Source organism: Phoenix dactylifera, chromosome 11 (genome assembly GCF_009389715.1).
Source record: "Phoenix dactylifera cultivar Barhee BC4 chromosome 11, palm_55x_up_171113_PBpolish2nd_filt_p, whole genome shotgun sequence".
Classification (NCBI taxonomy): Eukaryota; Viridiplantae; Streptophyta; class Magnoliopsida; order Arecales; family Arecaceae; genus Phoenix; species Phoenix dactylifera.
In genome coordinates, this window is record NC_052402.1 from 21960646 (window position 1) to 21986036 (window position 25391).

A 25391-nucleotide genomic window follows, 5' to 3' on the forward strand; every position below is an offset into this window, starting at 1 on the left:
GGGGGGCCTAAGTGAAAAACATGAAAACTTAATGAGATCTTATTGTATGTGTTTCCCAAAATTAAAATTTTAACCATTACGCCTGATCGAATGAATTTATTATCGTCTTTCACCCACCTTACTAATTTATTATGGACAAGTACCCACCTCACTAATGTAGTCACAGACTCTTGTTTTATTACATGATACATTGACATTGGTTTATTAGATTTGAGTAGCTATAGCAGAGGTAAGATGCATAAGCACTCATCTAGTTTCAACTTATCAAGATAATTTGTCATATTAAAGATGTTTGAGACAAGGATTATCTCATGGAAAGAATAGTTGATGACCTACCTAATAAAGATACTCGAACCCTTTTCGATTGTTGCATTTGGATCATCCCCAGCCTGTGAAATAACTGGAGATGGTTTTATTCGCCCATTTGCTCGATTATCCATTGTTGATTAGTGCGATCCAGCATTGTGGATGGCAGTGGAATATTTGGATTCTCCTGCTGTTTCAAGAATTAAAAGGTATTAGGACCCCTCAAGGTCAACCTTTGGGTGTTTAACTATTGAATCACATGATGCACTTCTTTTTTTCTTAAAAGGAAAAGAAAAGGAAAGATAACAAACATAGGAAACTAAAATAGTATTAAGAAGAAAGGTGCACACTTACTTATTGGCAAAGTCTATAGGTGGTTGTACCAAAAATCTATGATTGATTTCCATGTTCACTGTAGAAGGTTAGGGGTGTTTGGTGGGGGACAGCTTCTTCCCCTTTCTTGTGCAAAATTGTCTATTAGCCTTATAAACTTGGGAAAATAAAGAAACAGAGGCACCAGGAGAAGTCATCTAGCAAGGTAGCTCTTTCTTATCTTGCATGGGAAACCTAGCATTCATTAAATCAGTAGCTCCATAGGGTGCTCCATATAAATCGAAATTTTAAAAGAAAATTTCAGTGGGTTCATACATTTGAAGACAACAAATAGTGAACCAACAGCATATGATGCACTACTAAAGGGATCATCACTATGGTGCATTAACGGGGGCACCTAGTTTTGCACAAATATAAATTTGATACTCACTTGAGCTAGTGGAAAGGTAAAAGTATTATCACAATGAGGTTTAAATTTCTAGAGGGTAAAAGAAGAAACAAATTACTCATTTTGTCCAGGTGATATGATGAGCCAGCAATTAGCAACCAAAGGAAAATTTAGAAGTGGAAAACAACTTTTCAGATTTCTATCTGGTGTTCATATAAATGATTTAGATATTTTATTACTACTACTACTACTACTACTACTAATACTACTATTACCATCATCATCATTTTGTTATCTCTACTACTACTATTATTTTGTATCTTATCAAAAGTTTGTAAAAGTTGAGCTCTAGGTTACCACGTGTGCTAGATATTCACAGAGTTGTCATGCAGGGCATGTCTTGATAGAAATATTGGGCCTATCATCCCCACCACAAAACATATAAAAACTCTATTTAAAAGCTCATATGATTCATCTAACATCATAGAACTGGTCATATCTATAGGTTTTTTTTCAAGAAACTAGAAAACATTTGCATGATCAACATCTTAAGAACAGGAAATACTTCATAGTTAAATATCATTGCTTGATATTCAGGTAGCTCAATGTTAAGGGTTCATTGTAAGTCTTGATTTAGCTAGTATTATGTTCCTGTTGTTATTTATCCCATTATTATGCTAATTAGTTATCTCCATGTTAGCCGAGCTATGACAGGCATTTCATCCTTTAGTGCGATAGTGGAGCAAAAGTTGGCTTCCAAGTTTTTATAGGTTCAGGAAAAGATTATTTTAAATAAACAACCAATACTGTCCTTGTTTGAATTTGAAGAGTTAGTTTTTAGCTTTTATATGAAGGTCTCTGTGCCCCATTAGAAGGCAATGCTATGTTTCTATGAGGATCCGTGCGAGCGTGTATTTAGTCCCACATCGATTGTTCGCCGAAGATATCTTGGGTATTTATACAGTACTAAGAAACCCAAAAAAATATTTTTCGACTAGCCTTTTGGGGTGAGGTCCTGAGTTGCAACAAATATAGTATCAAAGCAAATATGGCTCGTAGCCTATATGGACTAGGAGGCACTATAGCATGGTTAAAAGAGGCTGACCACAAGCAAATCGTGGTGGTTGTGATTATATTTGAATAAATTTGAACCCTTAGCCTGATGAGGATGTTAAGGCTTGAACGGAGAATTTAAAGTATGTGAGGACCCATGCGGGTATGTATTTAGTTCCACATCAGTTATTCGCGAAGAAGATTTTGCATACTTATACAGAACTAAGGTCCCAAAAAATACCTTTGTCGCTAGTCTTTTTGGGTGAGGTCTTAGGTTGTGACAGTTTCCTAACATGTGCTTTATTGGATAGATATTTTTTGAAGCATTTTTGGAGTAGAGGCGAAGAGGCGAAGAACTCTGATCCAATTTTTTATATTTTTACTTATTAATAAAATTTATTTATTTTCTCTCTCTAAGTTTATCCTATTTAATTTTATTTTTTCCTACAATTGATTTCTATAGCATTACTTGAACTTGTTCAGTGATTCTAGGCCAGCCAATCCTATTTGCAAGCGATCATGCTGTTGTGCATACTAGCAGATAGTGTACAGAATTTTTTTCTACACTCCGTGGGTAGTTAAATTCCTCCCATAGCCAATTCATTGCGTCGAAACAAGTTTTGCTCATATTGCTTTCACAAAGGCAGCAGAGGACATCTAAATCTCAATATCTATTTTGATTCATCTGATACATCATCCCATCTTAATAAAGTTAATCCATTTTAAGTAGCGATGATGAGAGGAAGTGTTATTTCAACCATGAGAGCCTATGTGTTCTATTTGGTTTTATCTGCCGTTGTATGAAATAGGAATGCCATGGCCCTCTCTAAAGCCTCCATTGACCCTTGTCCTTCTGAATGTGTCCTGCATGCATGGAGGTCAGATGGTCCTCTGCAATTGTAACAACCCAGGATCTCGCCGAAAAGCATTATTTGGGTTCTTTGATCCGGTATAAGTACCGAAGATCTACCCAACGAATTACCGATGTGAGATTAAACACATGCCCGCATGGATCCTCACAACAATATTAACATCTCAGTTCATGTTGCCACTGCTCTATCCTGATTGATGCTAATGGCTTCGCTCTAGCTGGATTCTCACACATATTTGCTAGAAAAATTTATTTTCTATACTATGTGCACCACGTGGTCATGCGCACCACCAATCACAACCGCTCGTTTCTATGAGCTCCATTCATCAAGTGTGCATTTTGGTGCACCGCAACAGGAATGAGCGTGATTAGTATGCAGTGTAAAGAATAATTTCTCATCTGCTACTGGGTTATTTTATTATGGTCTTGACATGACTTCTCCTGGTGGAGGCTCCAACTCAGCTACGTTTCACTAAAAGATGCTATAGAAATGAAGTTTTGAAGGCCTTTAAGGGATCTCTCTGGAGGCGAAGACGAGTGGTTGCAGTTGGCTAAGTTGTTGGTTGCTGACAGCCTGATCTGGCTGCTTTATGAGCCTCCATTTTGTTTGGATGATGAGGGGTCCAATTTTTGGAATATATGATAGCAGTGCACTAGGAGAGACAATAGTTCATAGAATAATCTATCTGCCAAGTGAGATTGAACCATGGGTGGCCCCATAAAATGTGATCAATCTCATGTGTTTGTAAACTTGCATCTATTGTACTTATTTGCTTGCGTATCTTTGGATCGAATATTCTATAGAATTAATGCAGAAAGAATTGCCGGTCGTAGTACATACTTCGATCTAATGCGAGGCTTTGCCAGATTACTGATCTGCATAGCAACTTCCCCCGCGACGCATTCATAGTTCTAGTAGGAACAAATAGACTAAGTACCATTAGTATCAAAATCATTCAACCTCGGCATTTAAAATTCACTAAACTACGACCGATATTAGATAGTAATCCTGCTCGGAAATTTTAAGCTATTTTTCGGTAATGATCAAATTAGTCAAAATTCAGAGCACAAGATTTGTAGAGCTCGAAATCAGCTTTGAAATGGATACTCCTGCATCCTAAATGGATTAGTAAATCCGAAATTATGCCTCCAACAATGTTGCTGACTCAGGAAGACCCAGCTGAAATTTCCAGTCCACCTTTGGCTATAAGGATCAAAAGAGTAAAGCTTTGAATTTAAAAGTTGGAGGCCTTGAAGCTAGCTTCAAAATGGGTATTTACATATCCAAAACGGAAATGTATAGTTCGAATTATGCCTCTTAAATGTAGGTGACTCAAAAGACCTGAAATTAAGCAAAACTACTTGCATCGATAATAAATGATAAAAATCCTATTTGCAACATTACTATGCCATCTTGGGCTTCAATTTGGCTATGTGAGGATCCGTGCAGATATATGTTTAGTCCCACATCAGTTATTCGTCAAGAAGATTTTGGATACTTATACAAGACTAAGAAACCCAAAAAAATACCTTCTAGCTAGCTTTTTGGAACGAGATCCTGGATTGTTATAAATGATATCAGAGCGAATTCGGCTCATAGTCTATGTGGACTAGGGGACATTGTAGCATAGGTTTATAGGGGTTGACCACGAGCCGATTGTGGTGGTTGTGATTAAATTTGAATAGATTTGAACTCTTAGCCTGATAAGGACGTCAAGACTTGAATGGAAGGAGCATGTGAGGACCTGTGCGGGCATATGTTTAGACCCACATCGATTATTCATTGAAGAGATCTTGGGTACTTATACAGGACTAAAAAATCTAAAAAAAATACCTTCTGACTAACTATTTTGGATGAGGCCTTAGGTTGTTACAAAAAACTAAGAAGTCTAAAACAACAAAAAAAATTGTGGAGGTGGACTGATTACCAAGTGAAGGCATATGTAATCGAATCGGAGGTCCAAATTTTATTAAAATATTTTGGAACGAAAATTAGAGTTGTACGAAATGGAGCCTCACAAACAAAATAAATTATATCTTGCACAGTGTCCATATGGCCGTACATACTGCCAATCATAGCTGCTTGTTTTTATGAGCCCCATTTATCAAACGCTTATCTCGGCGGCACGCACGGCTACATGTTGGATGGATATAATCTTTCCGTAGAGGCAAGGGAGCTTCTTTTTAATATTAAAATAGATATTTATGTGATTACAATTTTGGCACCAAATTCCTTTTTTAGAATCTTTTGCAGGTTTTAGGGTAACATCTTTTTTTTTATTTTGTCATGATTGCACATTTTGAAATTTGAAAGAAACTTCATGACAGCATGTGTTTGGGCCTGGGATAACATTTGGTTAGTCAGGTATCCAGTTTGGGTGTAGGTGGCTTCTAAAACCTACCGGAACCATGGCAGCACCTGCAGTCCATTAAAAAGATAAAATATTTAACTGAATTATATTTTTATGAATGGTGCATATTATCATATAGAAACAAGCGAAGCGTAGCGATTCGTACTACCGGAAAAGTGTCGCTAACCGGCAGGCAATAGAGTCAGCTTACGGGGTGGGGCGCAAGCAAGCGTAGCGAATCACATAGAGTTGCCCCTACCTGCCAGCGCGCAGATAGATAGGGCGGGCGAAGCGCGAAGGGATGGATGTCTGAGCGGTTGAAAGAGTCGGTCTTGAAAACCGAAGTATTGATAGGAATACCGGGGGTTCGAATCCCTCTCCATCCGCGAGGTCATAAGTTCTCTCTTGCGTTATCTATAGATAAGAACGAATCGGATCGACTCGACTGATATGATGGATGGAATGGGTAGACGGTTGAGGTTATTGTGTGTTGATTTAGTTAGGACTTTGTCTCCCTTTCGTTATCTTCCGCCCCGGGTGGATTACCTGTGGGAGCTAAGTCGAAGATCTCGGTTGTCGTCGTGAGTGGTTGATAACAATCCATTAACCCACAATTACTTTTCATTTCCCCCATTTCAACTATTTTGAAAAGTGATATAATCATATGAAATCATTGTATTATTGTCACTGTTTGCTATTTCCTATTTTAACTTCTACAAATGGCACTTTACCATCATATTGCTTAACTTGGCCAGAAAAATAAAGGATTTTATTTCAGGTGTAATAGCCATGAACATTTCAGAGGAGGCCCGGTATCAAGGAACGCCATGTCACTGAATTTTGCATAGAACCAAGGCCACTAGGGCATTAAACCGAGGTGTATAAACAATATGCTTGATTTCTTTTCCTTTTGCAGGAAAACCTCATTATTGTAATTTTGATTACTATTTATTATTTTATCTAATATTTATTCAGAACAATAACTAACAATACACATTTTTGGAGAACTAGTTCTAATAATTTTTTATTAATTTCGTATTGGCAATCTTGCTTAGGTATGTTGAGATGTTGAGATATTTTATGTTTGGTATAAACAAATATTTGTGATGTAAGTTCTCTTCCTAGATGCTCTCCAATTTATTAAAATTTTGGAATTAGATCTTTCTTATGAGATTGCTCTCGTAGATTACATACTTTATTGAAGTGGTTCATGAATCAGTAAGCATGTTTATGATATAATTCATATAGCATGAGATTGATTGATCCTTGTCATGACAACTAATAGGTTCCTATTATGGAGCAAATTATGATAATCGACCGATGCTTATCACGGGGCAAATCGCCAGATGTTATCATCGTCTATCGTGGGGCAAATCGCTATAACCGACCAATAATTATCTACTGATTATTTGCATTGAAACTTGGAAAATATGAATTATTTTGGTTGTCGAGATGCTGATAATTTGTCTGCCACATGCGCAACATATTCACAAAAGCTATAAAAAAAAAAAAAACAGAGAAATGGAGCATATGAAAAAGGATGTAAGACCCATCATCCAAGCGACTCAGGACTGGACTGGTCTTAATTGGCCTACCTTGCGTGAAGGCAATTCATGGAAAGAGGGGTTTACATCCTTTTGGCTAAGACTTTGGATTGAGATAATGAGATCAGCATCTAACTATAAGACAAACATTCAATAGATAAGTTCGAGAAACTCTTGTAGGGGTTTTTTTCTTTTTTTTCCCGACAAAGAACCTCGTATAGTCGTATTGTACAAACAGTGTGGCCACAATGACAAACATAAACCTCATATTCATGGTGAATCTCACATGATTCCTAATTATCAAGACAAAAAATAGAAATCAACTTGGAATTTTTATAGTTGACCAACAAGCTTGCTCCCATGAAGTTTCGGTATCCTCCTCCCATGCCAGGACCTTCACTGCCAACTACAAAAACTTCTAATATGAAGAGACGAGCTGTTGCAGTCATTCTTTGCACAATGCTTGTCCTCGTATTAAGCAGGAACAAAACTACTCAAGATTGATCCAGATAATAAACTCATCTAAAAGACAACATTGCCACACTAGGATCTATGAGGAGATGCATTTCCGAGAGTTTTGCTCTAACTTGCAGTAAAACAACGTCTAACGTCCAGTACAAGTAAATTCCATTCACCAACCAAAAGGGGAAGATGGAGATGGCAACTAAGATTTTTTTTCAAAAAAATCTGGGACAGAATTGATATTTGAACCTTGACACCAAAACATTCATGCTGAAACTTTTTTCACGTGTTAAAATCCAAATTTCCTCAAAAATAAAGGCTGCTACAGCTCATTTTAAATTTCAACTAAACTACTGAAATGGCAGCTAACAAGTAAATTAGAAGAGTGATGTTCCCTTCCCCTTCTTGTCTCCACCTATCTCAAAATGCTTGCATCTCTGGCAGGACAAAACACAAAACATATATTAATAAAAGGGGAAAAATCATGCATATCAAAAGGCCAAAGAACATCATAATAAAAACCTTTATTGGGTGCTGCGAATAATGCTTGCAACTCTGACACTGCAGCTTCAACACAATTTTCTTCGTTGTTTTAGCCTGGCATGAAAAAAATGAACAACAAATAATATACCATGCTCCGGAAGATATGGCTATGGAGCCATTATATCACACACACATTCCATCCATCAGACAGCCATTATATCAGCAACCATAGCTGTAGTTTGGATATTGGAAAGCTAAGAGTCATTCATTATATGAGAAGTGGAGAAAGAAAAGACTGGCAGGTGCACTGAATGTCATGGTATTGACAGGCAGATGCTTTAACAAAATGGCAGGCCTTAAGCAAATTTTCAAGCACTAACAGAATAATACCTTCTTGTGGAAAACAGGTTTTGTCTGTCCACCATAACCTGACTGCTTTCTGTCATAACGACGCTTCCCTTGAGCAGAAAGACTATCTTTACCCTTCTTATACTGTGTCACCTTGTGAAGGGTGTGCTTCCTGCATTCTTTGCTCTTGCAGTAAGTCCTCTTTGTCTTTGGAACGTTCACCTGTTACAGAAATCTAGTGATGAGGCCCTACCTCTTCGGAAAAGGAAAGAAAGAAATAGGCGTAAAATTCAAGTAGCAGCTGTGACAGTTTGTGGCCTCAAGCCACTTAATAGTCGCCCATAATTATTAAGACTAAAAGAAATTAAATGGATGTCAACTGAACATTTCAATTTTTTGAAAAATATAACATTCAATAGTCTGAACTGTAGGAAAGAAATAAAATATGGATTCCAAAACCCCTTATTTCCAACAAAAGTGCACGAGATATGAAAATACTTGGCATGCATAAATTACTCTAATTTCCCTGCATGGGTTTTCTCTTCTTACTTTTTCTTCACAACATCATAGGTGCATAACCTCACCTCTTCACAAAGAACTTGCAGGTCGGTTGTTTCCGAGACTACAAAGCATCTTAAGAGGTATGAAATCTCCTCTTCTCTCTCTCAACTTCCTTGGATCATGCTGTTAATTGAGGCCATCAACTTTTTTTAAAAAAGTTGGCTTTTGTTGACCATGAAAATATGATATTTGTGTAATCTTTTTCTAATGATCTTTTCTTAATATTTGTTATACGATTTGAAAGTGTTGGTTTTATTGGATATAACAGTTACTGTTTTTGAAGTTAATAGGATATTTTAGTATACGAGTTATTTGAAAATAGTTTTGATATATAGTACATTCTGATATATTTCTGAAATCATACAAAACATAATAAAACTTTAATTTGGCCCCCCTACAACCAAATACAGGATTCTCCTTGGACATCACCTCCTAAGAATATGTAATGCATTGTCAACTTGATAACAGATGTCTAAATATATATCCACCCTATATATTTTTAGCTAGCCCTTCCTCACCTCCTTTTCAATTCAAGCAAAACGCTAGCTCTGGTCACCTAGGACATACTAAAGCCAATAACATTCACACAAAATCAATAAAAAAAAGGATAGCAATTTAATAAAGAAAATGAAACTAAACAACTAGCCTGATTTACATATACAAGATCACAGTAAGGATCACAATTCATATCCCAACCCAGTTTAAGTGGCTTTGGGTTTGCATAGACAAGTGCTGATCATAAATGGGTCAACCCGACCCGAACCGACCTGCTCATTCAATAGGTCAAGTTCAGGTTTAGAATCCTAACCCATTTAACCTGTTTTGACCTGTTTGATAGTTAGGTCAGGTCATAAGCCATTTAAGATCTATTTAATCAATTTAAGATCCATTTAACCCGCTTAACCTAATTTAAGATATCTATTAAAGGGGTTATGCAGGATAGATTCAGGTTTGGATTTTTGATCTGTTTAAAAAACATGTCATGTTTAGGTCCACAAATACTTGCCCCCAACCTGCATCTAGCTCGACCAATATCCAACCCAATCCAACCTAATTGTCGTGCCAAGTTGCAGTAGCATTTCTAAGCTATACTGTAGAATTGCATGAGGAATTGATATTAACCTTTGACGTTCATAGAGTCAATATTGATCTCAAACACTGTTTTAAACTGATAATCTACTGATGCCAGTACTGCACCTTTTAAAGTTATATTAGAACAAAGTTTCAGCCTTTGCAGTTATTTATGGTGGTTTTATTGACAAGAAGGCACTGAAGGGAATAATCAACTATATCTACCACAACCAAAAATAACAGTGGAGTCAATTTCTCTTACTGGTAATGACCTGATTACCTTAAGCTCAAAATAATGCAATACAAATAATGAAAAATATTTAGGACAACCACATGCATGATTATTTTACAAAATAACATGATACATATAGAAGATGTTGCTTGCCCATATTAAAATATAATTTATGAAGAAACTCTGACACTCACTAAATTATTCCGATTGTGAGTTTACCCATAAGAGATAATGATTGAAGATTCAAAAAAAAAAACATTTATGATTTCATTCTGCACACCATCAATCCCTAAACCATCAAGAAGAGGATCCCAAAGGATAATTTCAATTATTTATAACTGCAACTTGATGTTAAATATCAAATTACATTTCAACTTCTTAGCTCGTAACCAATTCAGGTTTCAAAACTCCAGAGCCACTAGGGCACTCCAGCACTCAAATACAAACACAACGTACTGCTCCACTGAAAACAAGAAGATCCACTGTCTTACCCTTTCCTAACAATATTAAGCACTTTCCCATATTAAGTCAAGCAATAGGTTCTAAACTTGGTTAGGAATAAAATGCAACACAAAAATCTAAGTGTCCAACCAACTGCCACAAAACCAGTTACCTCAAGCATCATCAAGCAAATTCAAATTCATAATCAAAGTTATTCTCCATTACCTAGCACATCGCAAGTATAAAAAGTTAAATGAGAATTGAGAACTTAAAAATCATATCAATAAGAAACTCTACACCTCTCCTCAGAAATAACACCTAGCAATTGTAAGGTCTTCTCTTAGATACTCTTCTTTCATGAGAATAACCTAAGCTTCTATATTTAATTGATTCAGCCCACATAGACATTACTGGATGCCTCAATATCAGGCAATGCAGATGAACATTCATATGTGAATCATCAAGATCTCTTGACTTTCCATCATTCCAACCACTAAATTCTCAAATGTCGTTATTAAGGCACCCAATCCCGCAAACAACCATTGTAGAAAAACCGGGGAGATATCAGATTTGAATCCTAGACGAACATTAGAACTACAAACCACTAAGGCCCAAGAAACTTAATCAACGATTCCACCTTTCCCAAATCAAACTCCCACCCCACCCCAAAGAAAACAGGAAAAAAAAAACTCAAATTGCAAGCTTAACAGGTGGGGGGAAAATTCAGGCATCCCCATCGCTTTAAATCCATACTTCAACAGCAAACCTTCCCATGAAAGGTTTTCAGAAACTATATAAATCGATTTCTTCGTTGACCAGGAAATCAAAAAGGGAAAAAAAGAGATCCGGCTCGAAATTTTCTCAATCCGACCGAGAAAGAGTGGATTAGAAGTGGGAGATGAATGATCTTACCATGGTTGCAGCTAGGGTTTGGGTTCCGACTCCGAAGAATCCTCCCTGGATGCAAGCCGGCTGAACGAAGTCTGGAGGGAGAGAGTTTGGCCCTTCTATGCTCGGGGATGGAGGAGGGCTAGGGTTAGTACTTAGGGCTAAGAAATCTATAAATCAAATTCCAATTTTGCCCTTTGAAGACGACATGGTAAGATTGATCAACATATTTGTTTTGGAACCCTTAGCTTCATCCTTTTAGGTTAATAATACTTTGAAGAGCCATTTATATGCAAGGGCATTGGTGTCACAACAAAACTGGTAACAATGAGGGGGTTAAATTGCTAGCTTAGGGTTCATGGGAGATGGAAACCTTTTTGGTGCATATAATTGATGCTCCAAAGCATTTTCTATCATGGTGATAATGGTTGATTCGATCTTAAAGAGACTTGGTTAAGCTTCACATTATTTCAATCTTTGAAACAATAATTCGCCAATGTTTGGCCATTGATGCACACCATGCACATAAAAGCTAGGCTAGCTCGACGGGATTGAGCTCAACCCATTCAACACTAGCTTGACTTGTTTGGTGGAGGTTGTGTTTTGATTAGCAGGTGTAGTTCATTAGGTTATTTGGCTGTGGTATCCAAGAAGTTGGATTTGAAGTGGTTGATTTGTTACATGAAGAAACCTTAAATAGATTTTTCCACTATTTTTTTTATGATGTCCATAATCCGAGATTCCATGTCAAATGTGACAATTCATTGCTGATATTAATAATTAGGCCCCTTCAATTTATTAGACTAAAATAAGGCGCGTACAACTTGAAATAAATGACATATTCTGTGTAGGGATATTATTGAATTAGAAGTGAAGGAGAACATCTTTGACATACCTAATAATACATTCACGGTATCAACAATTTATGTACTTTTCTAGTTTAGATATTTTTAATAAAAAAATAATTTAAAAATGACTAAAATTTTGAATTTAATTTAATGAAGGTTCCAAATTTTACCTAATGAATTGACTCTAGTGCATCTATAATTATATTTGGTTTCATATTGAGTTCATTTTACTATGCTTTATATATTGACGAATGTTAAAACAGTTTATTATATGACGATATTCAAGACCGGGGAAATAAATATAAATTTTTGCCAGTTCATAAAGTGAAAACTCCGCGTCAAGGCATTGCTATAAGGTATCATTGGTACTGTGATACAGGGAAAGATCATGTGCGATTTGACAACATATTCATTGCCATGATTCATATTGCACATCCTATAACCTAGGGGAAATAAACTTTGAAATATGGATCCACATTGATTTTTCATTTTATTTTTCCATATGCATAGTATGGACGTAGATTTTTTTTTCTACAACGAATAACTCGTGCCTTTTCAGTATAAATATATCTAAAAAATTAAAAAAAATAAATTTCTGAGCATTCTAGACAGCTTCCTCTCATCTATCTAGAGAGCTCTTCTAGAGTGGTTAGCCGCATATGAGGCCACCTAATCTGCAACTCTATTGGCCCTTCTGTAGGCATACTTAGTCTAGAAGGCAACATCTCCACCTACAGTGGTCCAAATATCCTGAAGCAATAGATAGAGCTACCCATATTGCCGGTGCACCCTTAGATCCAGCCAATCACCGTAGCCGAGTCACCCTCGAGCAGAACTACGCTGGCCTGCAGAACATGCTAGACTTGACATAGACCACCTCAAGCTGCACTCAGCTCCGCCCAAAAAATAGAAATATCAAAGATCCAGGACCCATCTTAAAGTTTCGGCCTCTAATTACAAAGCCCGCACCACCCCTCCTACCACCATCCAGTAAACATCTATCAAAGTTGACCTTAAAAAAACTCGAAGGTGGGGCTCTTAGATGAAAAACACTATCCGTAGCACTATAAGAGCAGATGTAGAGCCCCATCTACCTTGAGCTATCAAAGGCATATCCGATGGACCTGCATGGGTGATCTTCGCCGTCTGTATACGGGTTTGCTCCATGACGAATCTGTTAGATGTATGCCCTAGAAGCCAATTTGGCTGACACATTGTTGATTCTAGGGACATAATTTTGTACTTGACTATTTATTATTGAATAAATAAAAGGCATCTTTTTCATTCATATTGTTTATGTGTCTATGAATCGTCCAAGAAATTAATAAGATGATGATACATATTCTCAAGAGTTGAGAATTTGAGCCATGTATCATTGGTGATTAATTTCTAAATGCTCCTGATCAAAGGATCATCACGAGGACGGTGATCGATCCGATCAGTGCACAGATCACTCTCCTTCTGGATGGACGAGACTTGAGTCCACAGTGTAGGGACACTGAAGTGATAGTGCAGGTGCTTGTTAGAGAACAAGGGTACTGAGCGTGACCAATACAAGAAGTCACTTGGATGTCTATCCACTCGTCAGTGACTTGCTTGATGTTGCAGTAGTGTGACTGGTCCTTTGACCTGCGGTGCTTCGGCTGCTCACAGTGGGGTTATTGTAGTTTGACTGCACACATACATGGTCCCTAGCCATATGGGTCCATGCAGTGTAGATTGGCTGCAGTAAGTTCACTGTAGGAGTAGGGTATGCACCTATATGGAATCTATCGACCTTGATAGATAAGGAGAGATCCTATGTGATTTATAAGACTGAGTTCGTAAGACCTCGGCCGGGGCAGTATACACAGTGGAGAAAGAGTTTTTCACTATCGAACTCGAGTCAAATAAATCTTGACATATGACAGACGATGGGGGTTTGACGAGTTGTCCATGACCTCCGTCCTGTAGGGATCCACGATAGTAGGACTGTATCACATGTTAACTGCACCTAGAGGTTCATCATTCCATTCTGCTGGGTAGCCACTACATGCTGCTAGGTGTCACTGGTGGATGGTGGGACTCATAGGGATTATCTTGATGATCGATAAACCCTAATGAGTTGAGTTGGAATCGTTCCAACCCATTGAAAGGAGTTTTCAATGATATAGTGATAGAGATCACAATATATCTCACTACCAGTCAGAATAGAACCTATGGGGTCACACACACTAGAAGTATTGACCGATCCGATGGTTGAAATCGTGATTAGGAATCACAAGAAATCAATTTGATTGATAAGAAGTTGAAGAAGGAAAAAGGAATTAATTAATTGGACTTGAAACAAGAATCCTACTTCGGGTAGGATACCTAGAGTTCTAATTGGATTAGGACTGGGATTCCTACTTGGAATAGGATTCCTCAATCCTAATGAGATTAGGAGTTTTGAATTAAAAATTGGATTCCTACTTGGAGTAGGATTCCTAGAAATCCTAATTGGATTAGGACTTCGGATTCAAGTAGAGTCCTAATTGGATTAGGACTAAAATTAAACAAATCCTAATTGGATTAGGATTCCTTAAGTCCAAATTAATTATTAATCTAATGAATCAACATGACTCCTAATTGGATTAGGATTGAAGAGTTCAATTGAGTCATGGTTCATTCAAGTCCTAATTGGATTAGGACTAGTATAGATTGAACCCAATTTGGCCAATCCTAATTAGATTAGGATTAAACCATGAGAGAGGCACCTAATCCTCTTTGGAAGAGGATTAGGTTAACCAAGTAAGAGGGGCATCAGCCCCTCTCATCTTGGATGGTGCGGATTGAAGGAGAGAGAGGGGCCGGCGCACCCCCCCTTTCTTTCTTTGGAAAACCATCTAGGGCTCCTACTTTGGAGGAGCCCTTGATGGCTATAAGAAGCACCATGAGGCCGGCGCCCTAGGTATTGGAGCCATCCTCCTCTTGCTGCCGCCACCCTCCCCTCTCCTCTCTTAGTTCAGCCGCAAGCAAAGGAAGAGCAAGGTCCAAGCGTTGGCGTCTTCCTCTTCCTCCAATCCTTCTTCCAACGCAGGGAAAAGAAAGAAGGCTGCAGAAGCTGTGTTCTTCTTCCTTGAGTTCCTTCTTCTTCTTCCTCCTCTCAAGCACTTTCAAGAGTTGAAAGAAAGAGAAGAGATCAGCCATCAAAGGAGTCTTTGCAAGGGAGCTAGCACCCCGGGAAGACAAGAAAGCTTTGATCGGTTCTCTACTTCGTGTGGATACCCGTAGAGGCCGGACGTTTGAACGGCTTCAAACGAACCCTCTTCCAAAACCACGAATTCAGATTCGCGGTGATCATCTACCCGCGCAAGGTGAAGATTTGATCTTCCTATTAGTTCTAAAAGTTTTAATTCTTACCTAATTACGAAAGGTCTCGAAACAACGTTCATTGAGATGAACGTCGAACTCGTGCATGCCGATTCCGCTGCCATCTGAAAAATTTTTGAAATATCAGCGGCATGGGCGGGTTCCCAACAGAATCTGGATATAGGGATGCTCTCTCCAAAGATCCAAGAGTTTCTCGTTAGCTAAATGTGGTAAGCAATGGAAATCACTCCAATGGCCACATACCGATCTGAGGAGCGGTGGCCTACCATCCGAGCGCCTAGGTGAAGGGGTCCGACCGGCACCAAATATCCGATGGAATATCGACGAGCCTTTATCCGCCGGATCCCATTCGTCCCCGCTTTTCTCCTGAAAGAAGGGGGTGGAGCACGGTGACCACCATTAGTTTTCTCCTCCATTCAATTGACGTATGAGCACATGTTGGTGTTTACTATGTCTTCGACGCCGAACTCGAAGACGCCTTCATCGACTGGAAATCCCTCAATACGGTTTGCTCCCCTCCCTCTCTTCATTTTCTTGATCTTTTCATCCCTTGCACCATCGGTGTTTGTTTCTTGTGGTTAGCGCCTACCCTCCCGTTGTGTAATTCAATTTTTTCCCCTTTCTTCAGTTAGCCTAGATGCACAAGTATAATTGATAAATCAATAATTAAATATTTCTAATATTCAAAAATAGTAAATAAGAAGAATAAACTAACAAATAATTAACTTAATAATAGAATAATAAAATGAAGAAAGAGAGAGAAGATGACCTATGAATCGAGCTGACGCGTTGTCCCAGAAAAGTTTATACCCCCCACGCATGGGTCTGCTGGCACAGATCTCCTAGAGATACGACGATCCAATATAAAACCATGTCTTCCCTATCAGAAAGAAGAGCACATTCACGCTTGCAAATAGCTTAAAAGAAATTTAGAAAAATAATTGAAATTATGAGGAGAAGAAAAATTTTCTTTATTTCTTTTCTTCTTAATGATTCATAGAGCCATTTTTATATAGGCTCTTGGAATAGGAAGAAGAGAAATTTTTCATTGTGTTTGAAATGATCCCTAGAGCCCTTTATATAGGCTCAAGCACGTCAAAAGAAGCAGACTCTCCTCCCGCGGATTGATGACGTGTCTTCTTGTGCTCTTTTGATCCTGCAGCTAGTTGCATCTTGACCGCCCATGCTTCCTTCCTTCTTCGGAGGGCCTTTCCATGCTTGCTCTTGCGCGTGGATGCATGACACTTGTCATGGCCTGCTTACTTTGAGAATTTTTCCATGTTTGCTCTCTTGCTTGTGCGCGGATGCTTGCCATTTGGTCATTGACCAATTTGGTTTTAAAATTTTTAAAATATTTGATTTAATTCAACAATCCCCCACATAAATTAAATATTTTTTAAAAAAAAATTAAAATCAAAATAAAATAAAAAATCAAAATAAAGTGCTGAGTATCTTATATTATGTAATAGGTATAGCTACTTTTCGGTTTGAACCTTCACTTAGTGACAATTGATTACTTCTGTGGAGCCAAGGTAGACTATGTCTTGAACCTTGATCCATAGCTCAGATTTCATCTACAGCACACATAATATAACGTGAACAATGCTCGAAGCAGGTTTGCGCTTTACAGCCATGCGCAGGTATCTCTTCATGTGTGTTATTAGGGAACAACCCACTTTCCACAGTCGCAGCCTCACGACTACACGCATATAGGTGAATCCTCAAAAGGGTACGAGCAAGTAGGCACCCTGTCTCATAGTCTCGGATTCATTAAGAGTAAAAACTCAAGTACTCCTTATTAGTACTCCTTATAGGTGAATCCTCAAAAGGGTACGAACAACCCACTTTTTATGAGCACTATTGCCCTAGGAATAGGAAAAACAAATAGTGCTCCTTATTAGTCACCTATCTAGTTTGTTTCTACCCATTGAACCTTTGCATTCAATGGGTACTCAGGACTCAACCCGACCCGACCCATTTACATTCCTAAGCACGATTGACAGCATAACGACTAGTTCTGTAGAAGACATTTAAAGGCTTCAACAGCTATAAATAGCTAGTTTCTTCAATCCAACGGCCAGAAACGATTTTTGGGAATTGGAGAAGTATTTAAGAGCTACTATTCATTAGGAAAAACATTTTTGTGAATTTCAAGTGTTTATTCAAGAAGAAAAGAACACTCAGGAGAGCTTCATTCATTGCTTCATTCCAAAATCTGAAAGAAGGTGGTTGAGCAGATTTCAAGTGACTTCAAGAGCTCTACCAACTATTTGAGGAGTGAAGCAACCTTGGCAAAGAAGAGAAAAGCATCTACAAAGCGATAATTATTTTTTTATCTCTTTTTTGAGTGCATACTTGTTTTATTTGCTCATTTGGAGCTTTAAACCTCTTATCTCTTATTCCTGGTAAGATTTGTTGGTGAGCCCGTAAAACCAACGGTGTTTGGCAATCGAACGAAGACATGGGGAAGGAGGACTCACCGGCGAGTGGCGGAAGGGAGATCTTGGCCGCAATTGCTCGATCCGACGGTCAAGCGGCGGTGGTGGTGCTTGGAACCGAGGGGATGGATCTCCAAAATAGGGGAAGGCGTGGTGGTGATGGTGGTTGATCGAGTGGCACGCCAGCCACTTGGGAAGCAAGAGCAGAGGGAGGAGAGGGAGAAAAGGAAGAGGAAGAGAGGGCTCGAAGGTGGTCTTAGGAGGAAGAAGAAAGGAGGTTATATAGCCCTATTGCAACGGCTCTCTACCGCGAGAATTGCGACGGTAGAGCGAAATCCGCGGCTGCGGATTGGCCGCAGATTGGCTGGAGAGGGGTGCCGCAGGATGCCCGCGGCGCCTTCGCCCCGATTGTCCCCAAAGGAGCTGGAGAGGATCGTAATCGCGATCCTCTGTTTCGGCTCTTTCCAAAATAGGAATTGAGCTGAAGTCGGCTGGGGTTGCCGGCTTGAGCCCGTATTTCACAGGAGGACTAAGCCTACCATGGACATTATTTCTATTAATATAAACCATATGGTAGATACAGTTCAAGATAAGTCTCAGCCTCAGAAAAGACACTGCTTTTCATGCATAACAATGCGTACTTGCAGAGATGGTACATTCTTGCTCCCTTCTGCTATAAATCATCAGTCTGCATTAATTTACAAGCACTGAAGTTCATCATAAATACAAACAATCCATTTTTCTCGTTTTAAGAAGCAACCCATTTGCTACCGCAGGCTAAGTACAAAAGAGCAACGGCCATCTGTTTGCACAAAAATATATTCCAGGCACATGTTACAAGAGAATCGGCGCAACGTGGAGAGTTGGTTCGGCAGCACCATGCGAGAGAGAGTTGAATACCGTAGAACTTCTGTGTCAGCAATGGACGGAGACCCTGAAACATTTTCCAGTAAATACTTTTTCAAAAAAAAAAAATTCCAATAAATAGAAGCATTCTTCGGTGCTTTAAATAATTCAGTTTTCCCTAAAAAGTAGGAACCGGAAAGTTGGTAAAGAGGGCGGTGTGATGGGCTGTACCTGTCTCGGTAGGCTACGAAATCACGTTATGCGACTTTTTCATCATTTCCCTATGACTTTGCAATTGCGCTGTCAACACCGGATGACAATTATCGAAATGTAACTTTTCTAGGGATGAAGGCAGGCCCTTTTCTGGTAGCGAGCGGATCTCAGGGCAATTTGTTATCTCCAAAAGTCGGAGGGTGGAAAGGCTTTGCAACTCAGTTGGCAGGGACTGAAGATTGTTGCAATTTACAAGGCGTAGCCATCTGAGAGATTTGAGTCCTTGCAACCATAATTGCTCCTCTCCAGCGAACAAAATGAGTTCAGTTGAGTCAATGATTTCGAGTGCTTCAAGTGAGGGCGGGGTGATTGTGGAGAACAGCACTTTGACCAGGGCAGTGTCGTCGGTGTGCAGGAAGAGAAGACGTGCCGAACCCTCGCCCTGCTCTTCCTCATTTGCTAATACCGTGAGCCGAGGACATCTTCCAATATGCAAAGTTTCAAGAGATCTGAGAGCTCGTAAGTTCCCTAGGGACCTCAGTTCTCCGCAGTCCCGAATAATCAAAACTCTGAGAGCAATCATGTGACCGAGCACTTCTCCTGGAAGAGATGTTACGTGTGGGCAGCGGTTTAACTTCAACCAGGTGAGAGAGGTGAGGCTGTGCAGGCAGCCGGGTAGTGACTCATCCAGATGACCACATGAATCCAATGTAAGCTCTTGGAGAGAAGAGGGAAGGATCAGCTGCACTGGGGATGGGAGCAAGGGACAGTCCATGATTGTCAAATACTCGAGGGAGAGAAAGTCTTTAAACCTCTCCATTGGCAACCGCACAACCTTTTGGCAGTCAATAATCCTCAAGAACCTGATAGCCGGCAGGTGGTGTGACAACAGCCATTGTTCCAGATTTACCAGGTTCGGACACCGGCAGATGCGCATGTGAGAAATTGAAGAGGTCCTGCTGCTGCTTCTGCTGTGCTGTGTCATACTGCTCTCATCAGTAAAACCATGGTCTCCGTCCCATGATTCTGGGAGCATATCTATTCCCACATTCTCTAGGGACAATTCTCTGAGCGAGGGAGGGAGGCAGGCTAAACCCCTTAGCGTGGGGCAGTTTGTGATGCGCAGAATCTCGAGGAGTGGGAGTTGAACAAGAGATGGAAGTTGCGCGCAGCTTTGCATATTTTCTAGGCAAATAGCTTTCAAATTTTTGAGCGATTGTGGCTCCAGCCAACTTGGAAATCGGACACCACCATAGTTTCTGATTTCCAGCCTTCGGAGATTGGAATGTGGTTTGAGGCCTTCAAGTACCTCATCATCGTTCCCTGAGCTGATGCCTCTATCAATGTTCCATACCAAGGCCAATTCGTCAAGGCACTGTTTATTATTCAGCTTAGCCTGACTGGCCTCTTCCTTGCTTTCGATGCTCTCAAGATTTTTAATGCAAATTCTTCCATGAAGCTGTATCATGTCCTTTAACTCTTCAATCTTGTGCCCTCTCTGCTTTACAACTTTGAATACCCGCAACTCTTGGAGAGACGTTAACTTGCCGATATCAGCCAACTTGCAAATTGTGTCCTCATCTGCTTTAAGCTCCCTCAATTTAACTAAGTTGGTCACGCATGTAGGAAAATTCTCAATTGGGCAGCCAGATATATTTAACACCTGAAGATTGTAAAGGTTACACAGTGATTCAGGCAACCTTCGAATATTGGTGGAAGAGATATCAAGGTATCGAAGATGTTTTAGGTTGCCAATATTTTCAGGCAACTCTTTTATCCTATAACTCCATAATTTCAACACACGGATCTTTGTTGACACTGTGAACAAGCAATCAAGCACAAAACAAAAGTTTGTATCATACACATTGTCGAAGACAAGGGTGCGTAGATTCTTATACTTGCCAAAGTCCATTAGCTTACTCGGCTCTAGATTCTTAGTAGATATTGATAGGTGTCGAAGCCTACTGGGGATTTCCGGCCACTTTCCATCTTCTATTCTTACATGTACATCGACTGAGACAGATTGTACTAGATCGTGTATCAAATCATGCATCACATATACATCCTTCCTTGAATGCTGAAAGAAAGATCTGCCAAGTAAATCATGGAAGTACTCACTCCCTACCTCTTCAATCCGCACATTTCCTTGAGGTACAATGAAGCCTTGTGCCATCCAGACTTGGACTAGCTGGTCTTTTGTGTAAGCATAATCTTTAGAAAATACAGAACAATATGCAACACACTGCTTCAGATATCCAGGCAGGTATTGATAGCTAAACTGTAGGACCGGCATAATGTCATCTTCACCTTGTTTTAGTTGCCATATTTTACTGTCCATGATGGTTCTCCAGCGCCTCTCATCCAAGTCTAAGTTCAATAGGCCTCCTAGCGTCTTTGCTGCTAGTGGAGATCCCCTCAGCCCTTCAGCAATCTTCCTACCAATCGCTTCCAACTCAGGATGTTCTTTGGGGTTCTGAGAACCAAATGCTTGCCTTCTGAAAAATTCCCAATAGGCATCATTTGCTAAACCCTTTAAGAAGACTGCCTCCATTGTGCCCATCATCTTTGCTACCTTTTGAGATCTAGTTGTTATCAAGATCTTACTTCCCTGTAGCCCGGACCTTAATGGCGCACAGAGACGATGCCATTCATTGCAGTCATCATTCCAGATGTCATCAAGGACGAGCAGGAATCTCTTTGACATTATCTTCTCCTTAAGGATCTCTTGGAGACGATTCAAATTTAGGTGATCACAGAGTCTCTCCCCTATTATCTCTTTAGTTAGCCTTTTCACATCAAAATTATCAGACACGCAAACCCAAATCTTTAAATCAAAATAACCATTCACCTTCGGATCATTGTAAATGAGCTGAGTAAGAGTAGTTTTTCCGATCCCTCCGATACCGGCCACTGGCAAAACAGAAATACTATCTTTCTTTTGTCTCTTTGAACAAACACGGATAAGATCATCACCGGGTTCAGTTGCATCTTCCGAATTTAACAACAGTTTTATCACCTGTTCTTTTTCTTTCTCTCGCCCAAATACTTCAGGTTCAGTTAAGAATGAGCTCGTCTCTCGTCTCGCCGATCTCTGATATTTTTTCCCTTCATCATCTAAATCCAGGAGTCTGAAGACTTTTTCCATATCATTAGCAATGCTATCTAACCTCCCCATAACCTCCCGCACTTTAGCCACAGCATCACCGTCACGATTGAACACATTTCTAGCAAGTGTAAAAGAAGAAGATAAGAAGCTACCTCTCTGATTCTCTTGGCTTTTAGCATTTTGCCGCAGAACTTGGTATTCGAATTCGTCCAGCAAGTCTTCGGCATCATAGGCGGTGTCTTTGAGTTCTTGGAGGATTTGGGCAAGGTCGTCGTCTTTGGTGCGCCTCTTCTCGGCGCTCTTAAGGATGAAGCGTGTCCGTAGCATGATAGTCCGTAGCTTCCTGAGGTCATCCTGAAGCCCCGAGTGCCGCTCGAACTGCTGGATGGCATCGGAGGTTACCTGGCTGACCAAGTTGTCCAGCACGGCGGAAGCGATGGATCCTCCAACCGATAGCAGTGCCTCCATATCAATCAGTGGACAACAGCATCTCCTTCAGAAGAGAGAGAGAGAGAGATTTCACCTAGGGGATAAACTTGCTTTTCTGGGATGGCTGGCGTGCTTGGCCTCAATTATTGGGAAGTTGATGGCTGGTGTGCTTGGCCTCAAGCCACGGGTTGTCTTTATCTGATGTTAAAAAAAAGTCCGTAACAGAGTGGCGGGCATCAAGCTGTAGTAGTCAAAAATAAATATCTTATATGGATGGGAGGGATCTGCCAATGGAGAGCCTCCGGTTACACCTCCTGTCTAAGTGGGCGCGTATAGATCATTAAAAATGCATCAACGGCACCAGTGCACCACTGTCTTGCTGTAATCCACAAGGCTGCCACGGAGATCGGTGTACTTGGTGGGGAATAAAGTGGTATCTGAAAATAATATTTTAGAGGGAGATGGAAGTGGTTCCCTGTATTTGTTTGATATATGTAAACTTGGCAGATATGGAAGTGGCGGACAGAGACCTCGGCGCGCGCGCATGCGCACAGCTATATATATATATATATAAAAGAGGCCTCAAGAGCTCGGTCCTTTAAAAAACTTATATAAAAATTTGTATTTTTTAAATAAATATTTCTCAAAAAATATTTAGATAAAAAATAATTCATTCATTGTTTTTATGTATTGGAAAATGCTTCCAGAATTTATTACTCATATTCTTTTGTATTACTACTATTTTGGATAAATTTCTCAAATCTATCCATATTTTCCATAATATACTTTATTATATAAATATTATCCTATATTATATATTATCATATAATTATATTTTTAATAATATATTATATTATAATAAAAATAATATATTATACTAGAATAATAATATAATAACATATTATTGTATGACAATAATATTGCATTATATTATATATTATAATATATTATATTATATCACATACAATACAATATATAATAATATATTATATAATATAGATCATATATATTATATTATATTATAATAATATGACATATATTATATCAGCATTATTATATTATTTTATTATTATATAATTATAGGGTTAGGGGTATTTTAGGAATAAAATAATAAGATTATTTTTTTACCTGATAGAAAAATAACTTACCAATCTTATAGGTAGGTAAGTCTTTCTTTCTATTTTATGAGTAAATACTATCCATAAAAAAATAATTTATTTATATAGAGAAGCATAAAAATATGGGTTGGTTGATCATTTTTTTTATAACATTTACCTACGAAAGGTGTCTAAAAGATTTTGACGTTAGAACCGGTGTTTAAAGCGTCTGGACAAAGGTTTGGTACGCTGGTATCTAATTTGTCCACCACTTATTATGGATTTTTTTAATTTTATATCTAGACAACATGTATGCGATTGATTAAATTAATCACTTCTTTGCTTTCTCTATTTAATTCCTGCTAAATTAAATGCATGGATGACAGTAAGAAAGAGACAAAGTTGACTTATCCTGTTGAACATTATCTAGGCCTTGTTTGGAAAGCTGTTGGTAGTAGAGCTTTTAGAAGTAGAGCTGTTAGAAGTAGAAATTTCTAAAATAGAATTTTTATAAAAAACTGTTTGCTGTTTGGTAATTATTTTTTTAAAGTGCTGTGGCACTTTAACATATGTTTGGTACTGTAACAAGTGTTTGGTAAACAAACTGAGAAAGTACTTTTATATGACAAAATTACCATAAAGGATATTACATAATATTATACAACAGAGTATAATAAAATATAACATATATTAATACATAAATATATGATATAGTATAATATTACTGTAATGTAATATAATATTATTATAATATAGTAATATAACATTGTATACTATAGCATAATAATTTAATATAATATTAAATTATTTAACATAACATATCAATGTATTATAATATAATATAATATAATATTATATTTATAGTATAATACAATAATAAAAGTATAAATATTAAAATTATTAGCGTACATTAATTTTTCATAATATAACATAATATTAAATTATTGAACATAACATATTAATGTATTATGATATAATGTAATATAATATTATATTTATAGTATATTACAATACTAAAGGTATAAAATATTATAATTATTAGCGTAAATTAATTTTTCATAATATAACATAATATTAAATTATTTAACATAACTGTTGTGGTTCAAATTTGGCTCGAGGGTGACTACGCCGGAGGAGTCGAGGGAGCCGCCGATCGGCATGGAGGAAGGAGAGGAGCCGCCTCCCGCGCGACGGCGTACGTGCACAAAGCCCCACCGGTGGCTCTGGTGGGGGCCCTCCGAAGCTCAAGTTAGAGTGAAGTTTTTAGTAGCCCAGCTAAAAGGTTCTATAGGCTTTACCTGATGGGGTTATTTGTAGTCCCTGTAGAGGTGCCCGGTGGCGGAGGTGTGGGCTGTTCTATGAATGATAAGATGTTGGCAGATGTGGCAGGGTATGACCCTTGATGGCCAGCATGGCTGGGGTAGCATGGCGTCGTCCTTGATTGTCATTGGCCAGCGAGCAAAGTATGGCGTGGTGAAGTTATAGTGTACGACCACGTAGGCGGGCATGGGCGCGCACGTAGGCGCGTATCTAGATGTGGCAGTGGGCGAGGTCGAGCTCAGTCAGAGGCCATGTTATATAGTTGGAGAGGTCGGCCTAGTGGGTGCTGAGGTCGGCCTAGCTTCCTTGATTTTAAGGTCTGCTTGGTAAGGTGCCTCGAGCTCGGCCGGGGCATGTCGTCGTATATAAGGGCGCCCCGAGCCCGGCTCGAGGGGCGACGTTGGAGACAGA

General features: G+C 38.9%; 2 protein-coding genes and 1 non-coding gene across 3 annotated transcripts; 1 reads left to right on the forward strand and 2 right to left on the reverse strand.

Moving 5' to 3' along the window:
• The first annotated feature begins 5601 nt into the window (after window positions 1-5601).
• On the forward strand, window positions 5602-5688 carry TRNAS-UGA. The gene has a single exon. It is a non-coding gene; the product is annotated as a tRNA-Ser (tRNA).
• Window positions 5689-7381: 1693 nt separating this feature from the next.
• Window positions 7382-11503, reverse strand: LOC120112449 (60S ribosomal protein L44-like). Its single transcript, XM_039131901.1, has 4 exons — window positions 11357-11503; window positions 8182-8361; window positions 7831-7905; window positions 7382-7745 (listed from the first exon to the last, which is right to left on the reverse strand). The coding sequence occupies exons 1-4, from the start codon at window positions 11357-11359 to the stop codon at window positions 7686-7688; spliced, it is 318 nt and encodes a 105-aa protein (XP_038987829.1). The 5' UTR covers window positions 11360-11503; the 3' UTR covers window positions 7382-7685.
• A 7068-nt stretch (window positions 11504-18571) lies between these two features.
• On the reverse strand, window positions 18572-22676 carry LOC120112450 (disease resistance protein RGA2-like). The gene is made up of 2 exons (XM_039131902.1): window positions 19047-22676; window positions 18572-18903 (listed from the first exon to the last, which is right to left on the reverse strand). Exon 1 carries the CDS (start codon window positions 22600-22602, stop codon window positions 19060-19062), a length of 3543 nt encoding a protein of 1180 aa, XP_038987830.1. The 5' UTR covers window positions 22603-22676; the 3' UTR covers window positions 18572-18903; window positions 19047-19059.
• Between the last annotated feature and the right edge of the window lie 2715 nt (window positions 22677-25391).

What these genes read in the sequence shown, in the direction of transcription:
- LOC120112449 (XM_039131901.1), bottom strand. An exon ending in AACCTGTTTTCCACAAGAAG is followed by an intron (nt 7,906 to 8,181) that starts GTATTATTCTGT and finishes TTTTCATGCCAG; the next exon opens with GCTAAAACAACGAAGAAAAT. An exon ending in ATTCGCAGCACCCAATAAAG is followed by an intron (nt 7,746 to 7,830) that starts GTTTTTATTATG and finishes TTGTCCTGCCAG; the next exon opens with AGATGCAAGCATTTTGAGAT.
- LOC120112450 (XM_039131902.1), bottom strand. Translation starts at nt 22,602, where the DNA reads ATGGAGGCACTGCTATCGGTTGGAGGATCCATCGCTTCCGCCGTGCTG.